Source organism: Odocoileus virginianus, chromosome 8 (assembly GCF_023699985.2).
Source record: "Odocoileus virginianus isolate 20LAN1187 ecotype Illinois chromosome 8, Ovbor_1.2, whole genome shotgun sequence".
Lineage (NCBI taxonomy): Eukaryota > Metazoa > Chordata > Mammalia > Artiodactyla > Cervidae > Odocoileus > Odocoileus virginianus.
In genome coordinates, this window is record NC_069681.1 from 10,826,424 (window position 1) to 10,846,284 (window position 19,861).

Below are 19,861 nucleotides of genomic sequence, written 5' to 3' on the forward strand. Positions count from 1 at the left end.
TCAGTAGTTGTGCACGGGCTTAACTGCTCTGTGCTATGTGGGATCTTCCTGTGTCTGGTATCCAACCCATGCCTCTGGAACTGGCAGGCAATTCTTCACCGGTGAGCCAACGGGGAAGGCCAAAGACTTCCTTCATCTATAAACCCTACAAGCAAGCCAATCTTCTCCTCTTTCCTTAGAATTAATGAAAAGAGTAGAAAGGTTTAAGTGGCTATGTAGAAAGCACATCCATTCTACAGAATAAAAAGTATAGATGACTAATACTAATACTAAATAGATCACTAATGAAGAAATAGATATACATGGATATTGAGGATACCTGGGAGCAGTGATTTATTTTATTAAACATTAGCTTCTGTTATTTAAACATTTCTCCATGTTTGACTAACATACACTTTTTTGCTATTGACTTGTACCATTCAAACAAAAATGATGCTGAATTAAGGTAAACTTCTGTATAGTATTTGTAAAATAACAAATTGTAAATCAATGGAAACAATAAAAATTTTTTCTTTATGATTCTTGATATTTTGACATAAAATAAATAGCTATTAAATACCTGTTAGGTTGCTAGTTGCTCTAATGGTGAAATGGTACTGCAAAAAAGAGCAGATAGGGACTTTCCTATTTGAGGGAATTCCCTGTTTCTTGCAGTAACATCTCATTGCCAGGGAAAAACAAAACAAAACAAAACATTCATGATACATGTATTTAGCAAAGATGATTCTTGTTAGAAGAGTGTGTACTCTTGGATGGTGACAAGGAACTAAACTATTACCCGGGTGACAACATACTGTCATTTACAATGAGTTGTTATGAGCAATTTCATGTCTCTCCTTCAAGAATTAAAAATTTTTTACTTCAGAAGAGCAGGGAGCTGTACGTAACCATGCGCATGTACAACAGGCACCTTAAACTCAAGAGTTCAAAACTGGCCCCGGAGCCCATCCTCCACGCTCCCCAGGTTCTCTCAACAAGAGGCAACGGGCAACCCCATCCTTTCAGCTGTCCAGGGCACATATCTGGGAATCGTCTCTGGCTTCTCTCTCCCTCACGTCTCACACCTAGACCTCTCACACAGCCTCTCAACTTTGGCGGCATCTGCCCATCTTGTACCACATCCACGTCAGCCCCGAGTCAGCGGTCACCTCCGCCCGCCTGGAGCACTTCAACAGCATCCTACTCGCTCCCCGCCCTGACCCCCAACCTTTGCCCCCTGACAATCCCCTCTCCACAAAATAACCAGGGGTAATTTATCAAAACATGTGATTTGCAAGAAATATGTTTTAACAATACCAACATGATTAAATTCTTAAAAAGCCCGACTTAACTCCAGTTTCTCGAATTGTTTCTAGGAATGAAATAGCATTTGTTTCTCTTCTTTGTCATATGCATTATCATACTTTTTGCTTCCTTCTATTTATGCCAGCTTCGTGAGTTTTGTTTAATTTTTGAGATAATATGGGGATTCAGGCCCTATATATTATTTTTAAACTTGCTATTTTTATATTGTGTACTTTTAGAAAGCATTATTCTTGATATTTGAACTTCCTTTTCAACATATTTACCACAATTATTTAGACCTGATTCTGTGTTTAACTGCTTCTAATGCTCATTGCTGGTCCTTTAATACCACAGAATTCCCATTCTTCTTTATTTCTTTTTTTAATATTTATTTATCTGGCTACATCCAGTCTTAGTGTGGTATGTGAGATCTAGTTGCCCAACCAGGGATTGAACCTGCACCCCCTGCACTGGGAGCATGGAATCTTAGCCACTGGACCACTAGGGAAGTCCCAAGTTCCCCATTCTCAAGGAATTTGATTCCTTTCTTAACTGGCTAGAATACTGATACATATATATATACATATATATATATACATATATATACATATATATATGTATATATATATAAAATGTATATACATATTTCACTTCAAAATTATTTCTAAAACAGATACTTAAGTGACATATTTTTAAAGTCTCTGAATATCTGAAAATGTCCTTCTGTCTGTTTTGCACTTCAGCTGAGTAGAGAATTCTTGGGTCACAACTTTTATCCCCTCAGATCCTGCAGACGTTCTTCACAATCTTCTGGTGTTCAATACATGTAACATGAATCTTTCTATCTTGGATGACAGCTTAGTTTTTGTCTGCCTGTTTGCTTCTATATTTTCTTTGTTTTTGAAGTGTTAAATTCCATGAGGCTGTAGTGAGGTGTTTATCTTTTTTCATTAACTTTGCCTGGCACTCAGTAAAGTTCTTTTGATCCATTGACTTAGGCCTGTCTTCAGCTCAGCACATTTTTACTATTACTTGAATTATTGCTTATGGGTGATTTTTGGTGGCCTCTTTGGGAATATTGCTGGCTCATTCAGTATATATTTACTGAGCACTTACCATCAGCTGAGTACGGCTCTACTTGTTGGGAAGGCTCATGGCTCCATATGTGAGCCCTCTGCCCTGTTTTTATTGACCAGCTTTCTTAGAGTTTCTACCTCTACAGGATGGAATAACAATTCAAGTTTTCCATTCACATTAGTAATTAGCCTTAAGACTGGATTGAGTCTGTTCTTCCTCCTTTTAATGTAGATTTCAACCTTGGCATTGCATTTTTCATTTTCTTCAAGTCCTTCCTTATGGCATTCAATTCCCTTATTATTCCTGCTTGCCTCTTGGCCAGATCCTTGTAAGATGTCTTATTTCACATACTTCAGGTTTCTCTGAATTGTGAGAACACAAAACAGATGTTTTCTAAAAATCTTTGTTTTCTGAAGAAAATATTCTAGCCTATCGACATCTTCTTCTTCTATATCTTATTATTTATTATTCTACCCTCACTGCAGAATAATTTCATAGATCTCATCTTGTTTAATCTTTTTGTGCTCTTATTCTTGGATGATGAGATGGCTGTTTGAAACTGTTCAACAACAGGTTGGACAGACTCTCCACTTTGTTATTATTAGAAATCTCCTTGAAGATTTTAGACTGGTATTAGAAGTTGAAGCAAAGCTATAACAATAGCTCAAGAGCTCAGCAGGAAAGGAGCTGGGACTCTGGACAGTCACAGCATGAGCGCTTCATCTCCACATCATTTCTTATTTTGTTTGGAAAGACCATTGCAGTGGGGCCATTTGGCCTTTGTTTGATCTCGTCTGCAAGCCAAGGATAAGTTGAGGCTGGTCTGGCCCCTTTCCCAGGGTTATTGCCTTTCCAGCTTTCTGCTTGTCGTTTTCTGCCACTGTGTAAAACCTAGACCTCCCTGCCCCCATCGGTCCCCAGCGCTGCTGTCAGACGCTGCTACTTGGTAGGGACAGCCTGGAGGTCAAGAGATCGTCTTGACCTTCTAAGAAAATGAAAAACGCAATGCCGAAGTGGAAATTACATTAAAAGTAGGAAGACCAGACTCAAGCCAGCCTTAAGTCTAATTACTAATGTGAATGGATAACTTTGTTATTCCACACTGTAGAGGTAAAAACCCCAAGGAAGCTGGTGAAAATAACAGAGCAGAGAGCTAACATATGGAGCCTTCTCACCAGCTCTCGGGGTCTCTCTTCTCCTCCCTGTCTCTCCAAGTAAGAGATGTTAATGTGATTTGTGGTCTTATGGACTCACTTGCTAGTATTGCTGTTTCTTAGGGGTCTGAATTGTCTTTGGTACTACTATTCATAGGGGTCACATTGCATTAAATTTAGCAAAAAGCTCTTCAGAGCTTCTCGGATGTCACTAACACTCTTCCCTATCACACGGGCTTTCCACTGTTTACAGCCTTTTAGTTTTTCAATCTTCCTAATGGTCACCTGTCAAAGACTGAGCTCGATGCCTTTGCTCATAGAGCCTGGAAATCAGGACTGCATTTCTCGGCGGTGCTCAGTTAAGCTGTCCTCTTATGGCCATGGAGAGGCCACTGCAGCCTGGCGCGCTGCAGTCCATGGCATCACAAAGAGTCGGACACGACTTGGTGACTGAACAACAGCATGGCCACTGATGCCACGTGACGAGTCACTCGTGTGCTGAGAAGCAGTAATTAGCACTTACTGCTCTCTCTGGAAATACAGATGCTCCCTGACAGGACTGCCTCCATTCCCCACCCCCCACCCCCTGCAACTCTTTGCTCTCTGCTGCCACCTTTGTCTGCACAGCCGTCCTCTTGGCTTATGCTGCTCTTCTATACAGATGACCTTACAAGCACAGAGGTATCTGTAAGATATGCAAGCCTGTCTGGTCCTAATCTTGGTCTTGAACTTGAGTCATAACTTAAAATCTTCAAGTATCACGCGTGACGTTTCTCCATGGGTGTCCCAGTAGTGCGAGAACATCACAACAGCCGGAGCAAACATCTGCTCTCTCCGCAAGCCTCTCCTTCTCCTCCGTCCCCGAGGGCTAAAAGCCTCACCAGGCCCCTCTCCCCACATCCCCTCAGGAGCGCTCTGCGGTCCTTCCTCCCTGCTGTGCCACCCTTTCCTCTCCATTTCAGTTACCCTGGTGTGGGTGCCTACCACTTCTCACGCGGATAACTGGAGTCATGCTATGATTTGATTTCCTGCCTTCCACTTCTCTCTCCTCTGAGATTCTATCCCTTCATGGGCTTCCCAGGTGGCCCAGTGGTAAAGAATCTACCTGCCAATGCAGGAGACGCAGGTGACTCGGTTCGATCCCTGCTGTTAGGAAGATCCCCTGGAGGAGGAAATGGCAGCCCACTCCAGTTCTTGCCTGGAGAATCCCATGGACAGAGGAGCCTGGCGGGCTACAGTCCATGGGGTCGGAAAGAGTCAGACATGGCAGAGCATAAGCACAGGACTTAAATGATGAAACTTCTTTTTTCTTAGGAAAATATTATTCTCTATTTGGCTGTGCCCGGTCTTAGATGTGAAGTATGGAATCTTTAGTTGAGGCTTGTGGGAGCTAGTTCCCCAACCAGGAATTGAACCTGGGTCCCCTGCATTGGGAGCGTGGAGTCTTAGCCATTGGACCACCAGGGAAGTCCCTGAAACTACTTACAGAAGATAAAACCACACCACTCCCTTTCTCAGTCGCTTCCACACTCCTCACTGACTACAAAAGACAGTCAGCATGGATTCACCTTCTTTCCAGTTTTCTCTCCACCACCTCCTGCACACAGGCCCACCCCAAGCTCTGAGCTCCAGTCATTCTGGAGTTTGCCATTCTCCAAACAGCCTTGTGTTAAAGTCTTTGTCCTATTCTCATTGGTTCCTTCTATCTTGACCGGAGCTACGCAGACTGCATTTGGTGTGTGAACATTTGTTACTGGTCTGTGATAAATAGGTCATGTAAATTGATAGTAATCATTTAGAAATTTATATGACACATTGACAAAGTAATTTTAGGTTTGTTGAACCTAATATTTAGTAATATGGGCTTGGATTTTGTATGCTGGTTTTTTATATCATTTTTTTCAGTAATTCATTTCTATTTTATTATATAAAGTACTAATCTGTTAAAAGGAAAAGAGAATTGAAGAACAAGGTAGCCTTTGTGAGGAGTTACTGGAAACAATCAAGTGGGCTACTGCAGAAATAAGCTTCTTTGCGTGCGTTCTAAGTCACCTCAGTCATGTCTGACTCATGATCCCATGGGCTGTAGCTTCCTTAGGATCCACTAAACTGGTTATAGGATGTTAGAGAAACATGAGCATAAAGGTATTATTTTCCCAGTTAACATGTGTGAAGGACTGGTCTTAAAAAAGAAAAAAGTGTTCATTTGTGGTCAATTGAATAAAAAACAAAACCTGGCCCCTCTCCACAGAAAGTTTGAGAAGCTCTGGTCAAAACCATCTTTCCAACAGCATCCTCAGAAGAGCCACCAGGTGAAACCTACTCATCCTTCGTGGTCCAGCTCAAATGATACCTCCTCCGTGAGTCCTTCCTCAACTGCCCAGCCTAAAAGCTGCTCACACAGCTGCTCCATGACCACAGCATTTAGTGAAAAACTTTCTGAAGCTTTACCAGTTGTGTCTTCTCTTACATCTACATGCATCTTCTTCACCAGGTTGGGTGTTGAAGTCAAGAACCATTATGCAAAACAGATATTCAGTCCACTGGGTGAAACATAGTTATTAGAGATTAAATAAAGCGAATGGGGAAATGCTTTCCATTCTTTACCTACCGCAAAGTGGGGGCTCTGAATAAAGTTCCTGACCAGGCATCCACTTGCCTCCCAGCCTCAAAGCCTTTTGCATTTCACACTGAGTGGTAACCTGCCCTTGGCTAGCCCCCAGCTCACACCTGAGAGCACACAGTGTCAGCCCTTTCTCTATGCTGTGCCTTCCACTGGGCATTGTTTTCACCCTGGTTTGTCTGGTAAATACTTGTGTGTCCTTCAAGACTCGGGCCACGGATCCTTTCCTTCAAAATCTATCCTAAGATTTCCCTCATGGTCCAGTGGTTGACAAGCCACCTGCCAGTGCAGAGGGCCCAGGTTCTATCCCTGGTCCGAGAAGACCCCACATGCTTCAGGGCAACTAAGCCCATGAGCCACAACTACTGAGCCCAAGCACCCTCGAGCCCATGCTCCGCAACAAGAGAAGCTGCTGCAGTGAGAAGCCCGTGCACCACAACTAAAGTAGCTCCCACTCACCGCAACTGGAGAAAGCCCATGTACAGCAGCAAAGACCCAGCAGAGCCAAAAATGATGTAAATAAATAAAATGCGAAATCCATCCTTTAATATCTTTCCTTCGGGCATCCACCACATTCTCGTGCTTGCTCTCCCCAGACATTTACATATTAAACAGAAATGATCTGTGCAGGAGCCTGTCGTCCCCAGGCCTCTAGGCTGGTACCTTTGCTAAGGACGGAGATAATACCTTATTAAGCTCTGTGCCCTCAGCACCAAGCACAGTGCACATCAGTGTTCAAAAACACGATTTATCTGAACAGCATGCCCAGTTTGAACAACTGAAGGAAAAGAAGATAACTGTTGGTCCACGGAGATACCATGCCAGGCAAAACAAATCAGAGAAAGGCTAGTTTAGTTGAGCCTGAGAATGAAATTACGGATGGTTGATTAGGAAAAAAACACTAGAGAGAAGATAGGATTAAACTCAGTGGCTTTTTGTAGGAATGGATATTTTCTTTTGTTAGGGAAAGCTGGAATCAGAGATTCCGATTCTGAACTGAGTATAACTGGAGTTATTACAGATTCTACTATTCTAACAAGGAAACTCTTGCTACTGATTCGTAAAAGGTTCAATCACCAGGATGCTATGATATCCCCTGAGGAAGCCAGTCAAGAAGCAAGAGGCAGTTACTGGTGAAAGATGTCTTAACTGAGAAGAGGGACCCATAGTGCAACAGAGGGACACGTGGAAGAGGCATTAACTTGGGGCAAGACATTCCCTTTGCTCAGATATCGGTCCAGCCTCCTGGAATCAATGCAGAGGTTTCAAGCTGTGCTTGTAAAGTTACCCCAAAGGATGATTTGCTAGTTCCTGGCCAGACCTTGTGCTGTCCACCAAGGAAACACCCCTGGTTACTGGGATTACACAATAACCTCAAGACAGTTGGATGGTATAAGTCAATCAGAACCACGTGGGACTGGCAGGAGATACCCCAAAGGGGACCAAATCCAGGTCTCCTTGCTTTGGTTGCAAACTACTGATCCATATTCCACAGGAGGCCCTGTCTATCTTTGGCCAGTAGCTACTGTCAACTGCCACTAGGGTTCCAAACTGAAGACCAGAAAGCCCATTTAACACCTTGGTGGATTGAAAAAAAAAACTCCCTAAGGGAAACACTTGAAAATATTTTAAGTCACCGCAGTGGATCTGACTTTTCTTCCTTTGACTGATCTTATAAACGTAACATTTACTTAAAGGATTGATGTGAGAGTAAATGCAACGATGTTTGTAAAAGTAACTATAGCATGGTGCCCAATGAATACCAATCAACACATTAACCAGAAGGGCATTCTGATTCCTTCAATTAAAAACATATTCTTGTATTTCTTCCTAGAACTGTGAATCTTCCAGTGGCCCTTTTGTTCACAGGGTAAAACCCAGCGTTGCCATGTTCTCACGGCATCCAGGGCTAGACCACCATCTGGTCCTCACAACGTGGCCAGCCTTCTCCCTTGCCATCGTCTCCCACCACGCACACAGCCTTCTCAGTCACACTGAATTACGTGCCCCTCTCTGAACTCACTGTGCTCTCCCAGGCCTCAGTGCACTTGTACGTGCTGCGTCCTGAGTCAGGAATGTCCTGACTCCTCAACCAGCTGGAAAATTCCTCAGGATCTTTCAAGAGTGAACTCAAGCATTTCATCTTCCATAAAGCCGATTCTCGCTCACCCCGCCAGAAGCATGCGCGTTCTTCTCTGCAGAACTTAGGAAACCATTTGCTTGTCTTCAAGATCCTTCTTTGACAGCAAGGATTACATTTTGTTTTTCTGTCCCATCAATCACTTAAGAAATGAATGAACGATGTGACTACACTCCCTCTTCAGTCTAGGTGTCAGCGCTGTTTGGCATCAGCCTCATCTCCTGGGAACCCCTCCTTTTGGCTCTTATTCACCTACTGCCTGGCCCGGGAGCTCAGAGCCCCTCAGAAGCTGCCCTCAATGCCCAGGGCAATGAGCATTTGTTAAGTGGAAGAAAATTCAATCATTCAGTGTTACATTGTTCTAGTAGAGGTGGGATGCTCATAGGTCTAGATAAGGGAAATCAGGAAGTCTGATGCTTTTGGGGTCACCAGTCAAACTACTGCTTCCTGGACAGGAGGAAAGGTGAGGTCAAATATTTTTACTAAAATTCAACTAAGACAGCCACAGAGTGACCCACAGACTTTAGGCAGACATTTTGGCATTAGTTAATTTTTTCTGACTGTCTGGCTAAAGATACAGATAAATTTCTCCAGTTGTTCTGGGGTGGGTCTAATTGGGTCTAACTGACATGATTTTCTCGGTTCGTTCATGTTGATTACCTGTAAATTATCCAGGATAATTCGGAGGGAGTGCACCTGTCGTCGAACAGCCCCCGAAAACCTTTCGTAGGTGGCAGCATCATATTCACTCATTTGGATCTCCTTTAGCCTAAAATTGGAGGGTGAAAAAGGAAAGAGCTGAGAGCAAGTACCCGCGGGTCTTTTACTGACAGTCACCTACTGCTAGAAGTAGCCACCTTCTTAGCGACTCGGTCTGCCTTTGAGGAGAAAAAGCAGGGAGTCACAGAGAACAGATGTATGGACACCAAGGGGCGGGGGGGCAGCAGGAACTGGGAGGCTGGGGTTGATACATGCAGACTACTGACTGCTGCGGTTGCTTAGTTGCTAAGTCTCATCCCCACGACCTATAGCCTGCCCACCAGGCTCCTGTCCATGGGATTTCCCAGGTAAGAATACTGGAGTGGGTTGCCATTTCCTTCTCTTCCCCACCTAGGGATCAAATCCGCATCTCCTGCATTGGCAGGCAGGTTCTTTACTGCTGAGCCACAGGGAAGCCTGTACACTACTGATGAAAGTGAAAGTGAAAGCCACTCAGTCGTGTCTGACTGTTTTTGACCCCATGGACTATACAGTCCATGGAATTCTGTAGGCCACAATACTGAAGTGGGTAGCCTTCCCCTTCTCCAGGGGATCTTCCCAACTCAGGGATCCAACCCAGATCTCCCTCACTGCAGGCGGATTCTTTACCAGCTGAGCCACAAGGGCAGCCCAGGAACACTGGAGTGGGTAGTCTATCCCTTCTCCAGCAGATCTTCCTGACCCAGGAATGGAACCGGGGTCCCCTGCACTGCGGGCAGATTCTTTACCAACTGAGCTATCAGGGAATATATAAAATAGACAACTGATAGGAACACACTGCACCGCACAGGGAAGTCTACACTTAATGCACTGTGGTGTCCTAAGTGGCAGGGAAATCGAAAGCGGGGGATACATGTATATGTGTGGCTGGTTCATTTTGCTGTGCTGGAGAAGCTAACACAACACTGTAAAGCAATCATACTTCAATAAAAATTAATTAGCAAAAAATAACAATTAAAAAAATACAGAAATCCAGCTAGTTCAAGTAAAGAGGGAAAAAGGAAAGGCAACAAGAGATGTCTCCAGCTAATATTTCAAAAGAGAGGAATGTGTGTGCAGTGATGCGCTGGGAAACGGTTAACAAGTTGCCCTGCCGGGGAAAAGCAGCCCTGATTTGTAGTGTTTGTTGACGTTTGTGGTAACGGATTTTAAGCTATCAATAGAGAGGCCCCTGAATTAGAAAGAGCCAGTGTGCATCAGCTGTGTAGCACATCACGACTGTATCCCAGACGTGTGCCCCTGATGTTGGCAGACGGTCAGTTCCTGTGGCAGGCTCCTACAGCGATCCTGGGGGATGCTTTTTAGGACCAAGGACATATATTTGGTTGGCCAAGATAACAGCTCCTGCCCAGAGACTGTCAATAAATGGGTTGCTGCGTAAAACAGGAGTTTTCTGAAACTGCCAACTGTGTACTTTTAACAGGATAATCGTGTGCTAAGACTACTGCGGCGCTGAAACTCTGGTGCTCCTTTTTATTACTCTTTCATTATTTGCTTCAGCGGCAGCCCTGCCTCTAAACTGGCAGTTTCCTGAACACACCCTGTGCCCTTGCCTCTGAGGCTCTTCCTGGTTTCTCTCCCACCCTTCTTTCCCGGCTGACTCCCATGAACTCTTCAAACCAATGGTCACCTCCTCCAGGAAGCCTGCTCTGATCCTCTGGTATGTGGTCTGGGCTCTAACATCACTTCATGCTTGTCTCTATACAGTGGTTGCTACCTGTGCTGTAGTCTGCTCCCTGTCTCCCCAGCTGTCTCCTTTATTTTTTCTCATCTTTCTCTGCATGGTGGTTTGCACGATATCTAGCATAATAGATGCTCAAAACAAACTGAGATAAATCAGTGAAATACAAATAAGACTCCACTGTTTAAAATGTGTGCATGCTGCGTGCTTAGTGGTGTCCGACTCTTTGTGACCCCATGGACTGTAGCCCACCAGGCTCCTCTGTCCATGGGATTCTCCAGGCAACAATACTGGAGTGGGTTGCCAGTTCCTCCTCCAGGGAATCTTCCAGACCCAGGGACTGAACCGACATCTCCTGTGTCCCCTGCATTACAGGTGGATTCTATACCAGCTGAGCCATCAGAAAAGCCCTACAGTATCTTAAACTAGTCAGAAGAAGGCTTTGCAGTGTTGTATTCATAACAGGCTAATTTGATGACAGATTTCTACAAATTTCTATAAATGTAAAGCGTACTAATACGAGAATAGGGAAACATGAATGCATATCAAAAGCCCAACCACAACAGGTTTCTAAGCTATTGCTACTGTATGTGTGCGTGTATGTGTGTACATGTGTGTGCATGCATGCAATATTGGAAGTATGGATTCTCAGTGTTGAGTTGAAACTCTTATCTGGAGTATATCTCTATTGTCCTTGGCTGGAGATGAACCCCCTAATGCTCTCACTGAGGATGAATGGTTTCTATTCCTCCCATCAGGCCACGCTCTGGGAAGATTCCATCCATCCCAGGGCAGAGCGCTGGAGTCTTATTAGAATCACACAATGTTAGGCTTAGACCACCATGAGGGCAGACGGGCAGTTCCTGCCCTACCACCTGGCTGGTCAGCTGGTGCCACCTCAAGTGTCAAGACCTAGCTCAAAGGTCACGCCCTATGAAGTCTTGCTTGGTCCCTCCACGATCAGTCTCTTTCACGCATCTTCCATAGATATCTGCTGTGGAACTTATGCATTTTATCGCTTTTAATGCATGTCTACTTTGCTCTATCAGAGTGTTTTTCAAACATATTTTCCACAGTAGAAAATGAGCTTCGCATTGAGATCCAATATACAAAAAATGCATGTACACACACACATGTGTGTACTTGAGCCAAATATTTAATGAAGTTTAATGAACTTTACTACACGTGAGGTGCTCTGATAGTCCTCTTCTAATTCTCTGGGGAAAGGAATGTGTCTTATTTTTTCTCAGCATCTCCAGCACCGGCACAAACCCTGGTACTCAGTGGCATGCAAGAAATGCTGCCAAGTAGCACTTTGAAAATATTGGCTATCAAACAGTAAGTACCTGAAAGGTAAATAATATCTGAATGATCGTTTCCTGAGGTGATATGCAAAGGTGCCCTGTAAAACGAATTTACTCTCTGCTCTGAAGGACAAAAAGGAATATGTGTATAGGATTTGACCTCTTATGTGTACTTTTGGCAATCTCTTAAAACTCTCTTTAAGTTTTCATTGATGAAGATATGTCTCAAGTGTAAAGCTTGACAGATGCTGGGCACGATGACCACTGCAAGATACGCTACCAACATCTTTCCTACCTGGGAGGCCAGTACACTCTCTCCCAAAGAAGAGAGATTAGGAAAAAAAAAAAAAGTAGGCACAAAGCTTGTCCTCAGCAGGACACACACACACACATGCACACACACACATATCAAGGAAGGAACCAGGCAGTTGGTAAGTCACCCCAGGCAGATTGGCTTTTGCAGAGAGATCTGAATTAACTCCAGTTACAATGATACCTCTGGCATGAGTGTGTTGCTCCCAAAACACACCACATGCTGTTCTAATTAGGAAGAAATCTGGAAATCATATTCCAAGCTGTGTTAGCTTTCATGAAGATCACCTACAAGGTGTTCAAAGCTGATAACATTCTCAAAGATGAAGGCCGAGGCAGGGAGTGGGGAAAGAAAACAGGACATGCTGGCCTCTGCATCAGACGAGACTCCCAGTGCTAATACTCCCTGGCTCACAGGGCTGGCTGAAAATGTGTCTCTCTGCTGCTTTAACCCTGATCAAAACTGTAGGGCACAGCTGCTTCACAGCCTAGTAATCTACGCGGACTGACTGCACTTTGCTGGCACAGCCTATTCTTAAAGGGTATATTTATTGTTACGTAAGAGTCTGGGAATTTTAGGTCTCATTTTACTTTTTCATATAGGTCAGATTTAAATACTGTAATTTTGGATCATTTATGAGGAAAACAAACATAAGCTAAGATCTACTGTGTAGGGCTGATTAGTCTTGCAAATGGTCGTGGGTACGATTTCCACAGGTGGTGCCCACCTGAGAGGCTTTTCCAAGCATGTAAAAGCGCCTCGCCATCTATTTCATTCCTGCTTTGTTGGTTTAATGTCTGTCCTGCTTCATATGTGTCTTATTCTTGTCTACTTCTGTTATTCTTCCTAAGTTAATCAGGTCTTGACAATTAAGAGCCAGTATCTAGCCAAAATCCAGATGCAAATGAATGCTAACTAAATGCTCTGTTGATGATGTCAAAACCCATCAGTAGAATTAGGCTCTTCACGGCAATATGGTGGATCCCTAGGCTGATGGGTCAGTCTGGCTTCAACCAGTCTTTGAATTAAGTACGAAAGGGTGATAGCATTACTTGTTCGCACATGCATATTATTCATTTCACAAACATGTATGTGCTTGCTATGTACTAGGTTCTTTGTGTAGCTACTGGGGATATTTTGCTATTGTTTTGTTGCTAAGTCATAGAGGGCAAAAACACCCTTCCCTCAAGGAACTTGAAGTCAATAGAGAAGAAATCAACTACTCATACAAATAACACAATGGGAAGTAGTGATAAGAACTATGGAGAGAAGGTATTGGCTGCTATAAAAGCATACATGCAGGGCCTTGACTTCATTCTGCATATAACTAGATGTGCAAAATAGCTTTGAAACTAACTATTGGATGATAGTGAAGAATGATTATTTTTTTACCAACAAAGGTCCATCTAGTCAAAGCTATGGTTTTTCCAGTAGTCATCTATGGATGTGAGAGTTGGACCATAAAGAAAGCTGAGTGCCAAAAAATTGATGTTTTTGAACTGTGGTGTTGGAGAAGACTCTTGAGAGTCCCTTGGACTGCAAGGAGATCAACCAGTCCATCCTGAAGGAGATCAGTCCTGAATATTCATTGGAAGGACTGATGCTGAAGCTGAAACTACCATACTTTTGCCACCTGATGTGAAAAACTGACTCATTTGAAAAGACCCTGATGCTGGGAGGGATTGGGGGCAGGAGGAGAAGGGGACGACAGAGGATGAGATGGTTGGATGGCATCACAGACTTGATGGACATGAGTTTGAGCAATCTCTGGGAGTTGGTGATGGACAGGGAGGCCTGGTGTGCTGTGGTCCATGGGTGTGCAAAGAGTCAGACTGAACTGAACTGAATAGTATTGTGCATTTTAATTTTTTTAAATAAAGTAATCAGAGATAAACTCTGAACTATTTATGATAAATAGAAAATCTTGAATTAGCTTAAAACAAAAAACTCAGGGTTGGGAAGGGAGTCAGATTTTCTTCTTGAAGTTGAGAGAATAGGCCCACAGGATTCATTACAGGTTTCTCTCTATTTTTGTTTATGTTTGAAAAGTTTTATAATCAAAAGTTTAAGAAAAATTTTGCTGTTGTTGTTCAGTAGTTAAGTCATGTCTGATTCTTTGTGACCTCGTAGACTGCATCATGCCAGGCTCCTCTGGACTTCACTGTCTCCTGGAGTTTGCTCAGATATATGTCCACTGAGTCGGGGTGATGCTATCTAAACATCTCATCCTCTGCTGCCCCCTTCTCCTCCTGCCTTCAATCTTTGCCACCCTCAGGGTCTTTTCCAATGAGTCAGTTCTTCACAATAGGTGGCCAAAGCATTGGAGCTTCAGCTTCAACATCAGTCCTTCCAATGATTATTCAGGACTGATTTCCTTTAGGATGGACTGGTTTGATTCCCTTGCTGTCCAAGGGACTCTCGAGTCTTCAACACCACTACTGGAAACCATCAGTTCTTCGACACTCAGTCTTTATGGTCCAACTCTCACATCCTTATATGACTAATGGAAAAACCATAGCTTTGACAATATGGACATCTGTCAGCAAAGTAATGCCTTTGCCTCTGCTTTTTAATATGCTGTCTATGTTTGTCATAGCTTTTCTTCTAAAGAACAAGTGTCCTTTAATTTCATGGCTGCAGTCACCATCCACAGTGATTTTGGAGCCCCCAGAATTAAAATCTGTCACTCTTCCCACTTTTCCCCCTTCTATTTGCCATGAAGTGATGGGACTGGGTGCCAGACTTTAGCAGTGCTAAACTGAATACGCTAAATGTGACTAAATAAATAGCAAATAGTCACTAATTGTGACTATTAATATACAAAAGTAGAAAGCAACACTTTTCTGTGTGTTTTCTGTCTTTTTCAGGGTCTCCACGTGCTTTTATTTCATCCCCTCCTTTCTCATCTCCTTGTTCAGCTCCTCTGTATTTGAAGTACCTTCTGGTACTCTTTCACTTGGATTTGGATTCTTCTCTGCAGCATTTAGTAGAAGTATACGGTGTCTCAGATGGTAAAGAAGCTGCCTGCAAAGCTGGAGACCTGGATTTGATCCCTGGGTTGGCAAGATCCCCTGGAGAAGGGAATGGCAACCCATTCCAGTATTCTTGCCTGGAAAATCCCATGGGCTGAGGAGCCTGGCAGGCTACTGTCCATGGGGTTGCAAAGAGTCGGACATGACTGAGTAACACTGCAACGGTTTTCTCAGTCCCTTCTCCACTTTTTCTCTCTCCTCCCTTATAGCCACTAAATTTAGTTGCCTTATTATCACAGATGCTCCCTAATTTCTTTACCCTGTGAGGCAAGTGTACTTAACAGAACCAGGTTCCTCACTGTCTATCATGGGAATTAGAGAAGGGGTTCTAAACTTGCACCCAAACACGACTTACAACTGGAGAAGTAAATGGTAACCTACTCCAGTATTCTTGCCTAGAGAACTCCAAGGACAGAGGAGACCAGCAGGCTACAGTTCATGGAGCTGCAAGAGTCAGACATTACAGCAACCAAACCATCACCACGGATTACAAGTCCTTCTGTGTGAATTGCTCTATTCACTTGCCCCACTTACACAAAAATTGAGACCAGATTTGTGAGGTTTTCAGTGTGGGAACAACAGGAACTCATTGGTGGGGAAGGAGAAGATGATGTGTATCTAATTATTCGGTTCTTTTCCCAAGTAAATATTTATTATTTATATGAAATGTAAAATTAAAACTGTTTTTTAATTCTAATAAGATCTTGCATTATTGGATTCCTCCCACCTTTTTTTGAGAAGTTTAAACTGTTTCCATTCCTAACAGTTATTTGTCCTTACAACCTCTCTGAGAGGAAGAGGGAAGGGAGTCACCTATAACCAAAAGAACAGACTGACGCACAGCAAGGAGAAATCAATTGTTGGAGATCTCCAGGGAAGTGGGCAGAAGGGCTGGGAGTGACACTTGTCGTATCTACCTGCTGAGTACACGAGGACCCGAAGCCTTGCAGGCTTTCCTGAGGGTGTGTCTGGAGGGACCTGCGTTTTTGTCCCCATTGTTCTGGACTGTTTACTTGCAGGATGTGTAAGCCCAGCACATAATGTAATACCAGATGTCCTGCGTGGGAGGAATTTCGGAACTCATGGACGCTGGAGAGTGTGCTTTATCTGAACTGCGCCCAGCTCCTTCTGTGGAGCCCAACAGTGTAAATCTGCCTCCCCGACCACGACTCTCACCTTCAGTCCCAAAGGAGATCTTCCTGGTTCTTTGGTACTTGTCACTTTGAGCTGAAGAACACAGGGAAAGCATCTAGGGAAAGTGTCATGGGGTTTCTTCTCATGTTCTAGATGATTCCAATCAGAGTGGCCCCACACGGTTCCAGAATGAAAGCTTCAGGCTCATGGGCCTGGATCTCAAGGCCTCCACCTACTGACAGTTAACCCCACTCCTCACTGGCCCCAGCTGGTACCCTTTTTCTGCGTGTGGCTGGCTCTCTCCGCCACAGTCACTCTGCTCATCCTGGCTTGCGCACTTAGCTTTCCCTTCCTGGAAGGTCCAAACACTGGCTGTGTTCAGGCCTCACCTCACGTCAGCCCAGTGACTTTCCCCTTCTCTGTATCGCTGGAGGGCATAGCCTCTGTATCACGTGACTTTAGCACTTAATGACTTACCCAGGGTATGTGCGAAAGTGTGTGTGGGAGTGTGTGTGTGTGTGTGTGTGTGCGCGCGCGCACGCGTGTACACTAGTCCTGTCTCCACACAAATCTACAAGATTCCTGAGGGGCAGGAAGGGATCATCATGGAACGTTATCTCAAATGGCTATGTGGCCTGGGAATAGACGTGGATGGAATGAGCTGATCTTTAGCTTCTCCAGGGAGAAATACCTTTGGTTTTACTTTTTTTACAGATTTTTTTTTTTTTTGATGTGAACTGTTTTTAAAAGTTTTCATTGAATTTGTGACAATATTGCTTCTGTTTTCTATGCTTTGGCTTTTTGGCCTTGAGGAGTGTGGGATCTCAGCTCCCTAACCAGGGATCAACCTGCACTCCCTGCTTTGGAAGGTGAAGCCTTAACCACTGGATTGCCCAGGGAAATCCCTGGTTTTACCTTCTACTGTGCTCAGTCCTTCCTCTATACCGTTATATGCAATTAATGCATTTAAAAGGGCCTGAGCAGAAAGGGCCAGGGATTATGTTCATTTAGCTGTCTCCAATGGGGGGTGGGGTGGCTACGGGTTGCAGTTTGTGGTCTAAGTGGCTGCACAAAGAAGAGACTCACAGAACCCTGGGTCTGCCCAGGGTTTGCCGTGACGTTTCCCCACTCCGGACGCAGTGGGGACCACCCACCTCTGTTGAAACGCTCTCTGGCCCATCTCTCTCGCCGCTCTCTTCACCTCCTCCGGAACAGCGTCTTTCTCGGCCTGAGAGACCTGGTAGACCGTGTGGCCTGCGTCCAGCCGGTAAGGACCTCCCATGCCACCCAGGCCTGCGGTGTCTCTTCCACCTGGGAGGAAACCATGAAAGTCCTGCTGCTTAGTCTGATCTAGACCACAAAAGAGCAAGGCTTTTAGGCAGTCCCATGAAGTATATTCATTATACCTGCATGCTGTGCTAAGTCCCTTAAGTCGTGTCCGATTCTGAGACACTATAGACTGTAGCCCGCCAGGCTCCTCTGTCCATGGGATTCTCCAGGCAAGAACACTGAAGTGGGTTGCCATGCTCTTCTCCAGGGGACCTTCCCAACCCAGGGATCAAAACCGTGTCTCCCGCGGCTCCTGCATTGCAGGAACATTCTTTATCGCTGAGCCAGTGGGAAAACTAGTAATTATTCAAATGACTTTCTTCTGGAAACACAAGGTGTTCCCCAGTTTAGGATGCTCTCCTTCTTCTCCATCCAACCAATTCTAACCCATATTTCAAGGCTCAGTCCAAAATCCATGACACCTCACCTGATGACAGCCACGCAAGGATCAATATTCTCGTGACCTGTTTGTTATTCCTTAACTTTTTTCTTTTTTTACATCTACAGGATGAATGGGATTATATTTTATATATCTTTGTAGCTGAGCACCTGTAAGAGTGGCTTAAGTGAAGTGAAGTTGCTCAGTCGTGTCTGACTCTTTGCGACCCCATGGACGGTAGTCTATGGGTCCTCCATTCATGGAATTTTCTAGGCAGGAGTACTGGAATGGGTTGCCATTTCCTTCTCCAGGGGATCTTCCCGACCCCAGGATTGAATCTGGGTCTCCTGCATTGAGGGCAGATGCTTTACCGTCTGAGCCACCAGGGAAAAGTGGCTTAAACACCATAAATACTTGGTGTGTGCGTGTGTGCAGTCGCTCCAATCATATCCAACTTTTTGCGACAGGCTCCTCTGTCCATGGGGCTTCTCCAGACAAGAATACTGGAGTGGGTTACCATGCCCTCCTCCAGCAGATCTTCCCAACCCAGGCTGAACTCATGTCTCCTGTGGCTCCTGCTTTGCAGGCAGATTCTTTACCTCTGAGCCACTGGGGAAGCCCCAAATACTTCATGTGTATGTGTATATTTATATGTTAATTAAGTGAACAACACTCCTCTTCCTTCACAGTAACCTGATTTTTCATTAAAATCAAAGAAAATGGCCAGGCTATAGATATTGCTTCTTCTGCTTTGCAAGTGGCAAAAATGCAGCGCAGAGAGGTTAAGTGACAGACATGAGAACTTGTATCGGTGGCTAAGCCAAGAGGAGAAGTCAGTTATTATACTTTGACTTTTAGCTTAGAATAACGTAGAACAGATAAATACTGCCAGCTTCAGGACAGTTTTAAAATATAAACCCAAGTTTACATGCTTGTTGGAGAAGGGAATGGCAACCCACTCCAGTATTCTTCCCTGGAGAATCCCTTGGACAGAGGAGCCTGGTGGGCTACAGTCCATGGGATCGCAAAGAGTTGGACATGATTTAGCAACTAACAAGCTTGTAAATGTGTATCATGTAATACTGTATGTTGTAGGTATAAATTAAATGCCTAGAAGACCGGGTAGGTAATATTACAAGAAGTGGTGAGAACTTGGCTAACTAGAGAGGACTTGCTTTGTCTAAATATATTCAAATTCAAATCATCTTAAAACACGACATGGACTGCCAAAATACATATATTGGCTAGATTTGGGCCCTGGGTTACCAGTTTATTGCCCCAGCTTTATAATGATTAAAATATCAGCAATTAGTTTCTTTTGTTCCTTTACACATAACTTGGGAACTTAGAAGAGAACCCAATATTGGAGGGGTAGAATAATATTGTATATTATAGTGAAGTATTGATTAGTATAGTATACTAATAGCATTAATACTGACACTAGCATCATACAGTACAGTATTGTATGGTTCAGTCAGACTGCCTGAGTTTGAACCCTGGTTCCAACGCACTAGCCATGTGTCCTTGAGGGAAGTCCCCTAACTTCTCTGTCTCAGTCACACTCAGCACACTGGCACAAAATCAGAGCTCTATAAGGGACTTCTCTCACTATCATTATGCAGACGACTTCCAGTCACACAGAATGAGGTCAT

General features: G+C 44.1%; 1 protein-coding gene across 1 annotated transcript in view; it reads right to left on the reverse strand.

The window, feature by feature from the left end:
* VWA8 (von Willebrand factor A domain containing 8) overlaps positions 1–19,861 on the reverse strand; it is a 367,424-nt gene that overhangs the window by 31,834 nt on the left and 315,729 nt on the right. Inside the window, exons 39-40 of the mRNA XM_070471177.1 lie at positions 17,656–17,812; positions 8,939–9,047 (exon numbers count right to left, since the gene is read on the reverse strand). Of these exons, the coding sequence (XP_070327278.1) occupies positions 8,939–9,047; positions 17,656–17,812 (266 nt within the window). The remainder of the gene's footprint in view (positions 1–8,938; positions 9,048–17,655; positions 17,813–19,861) is intronic.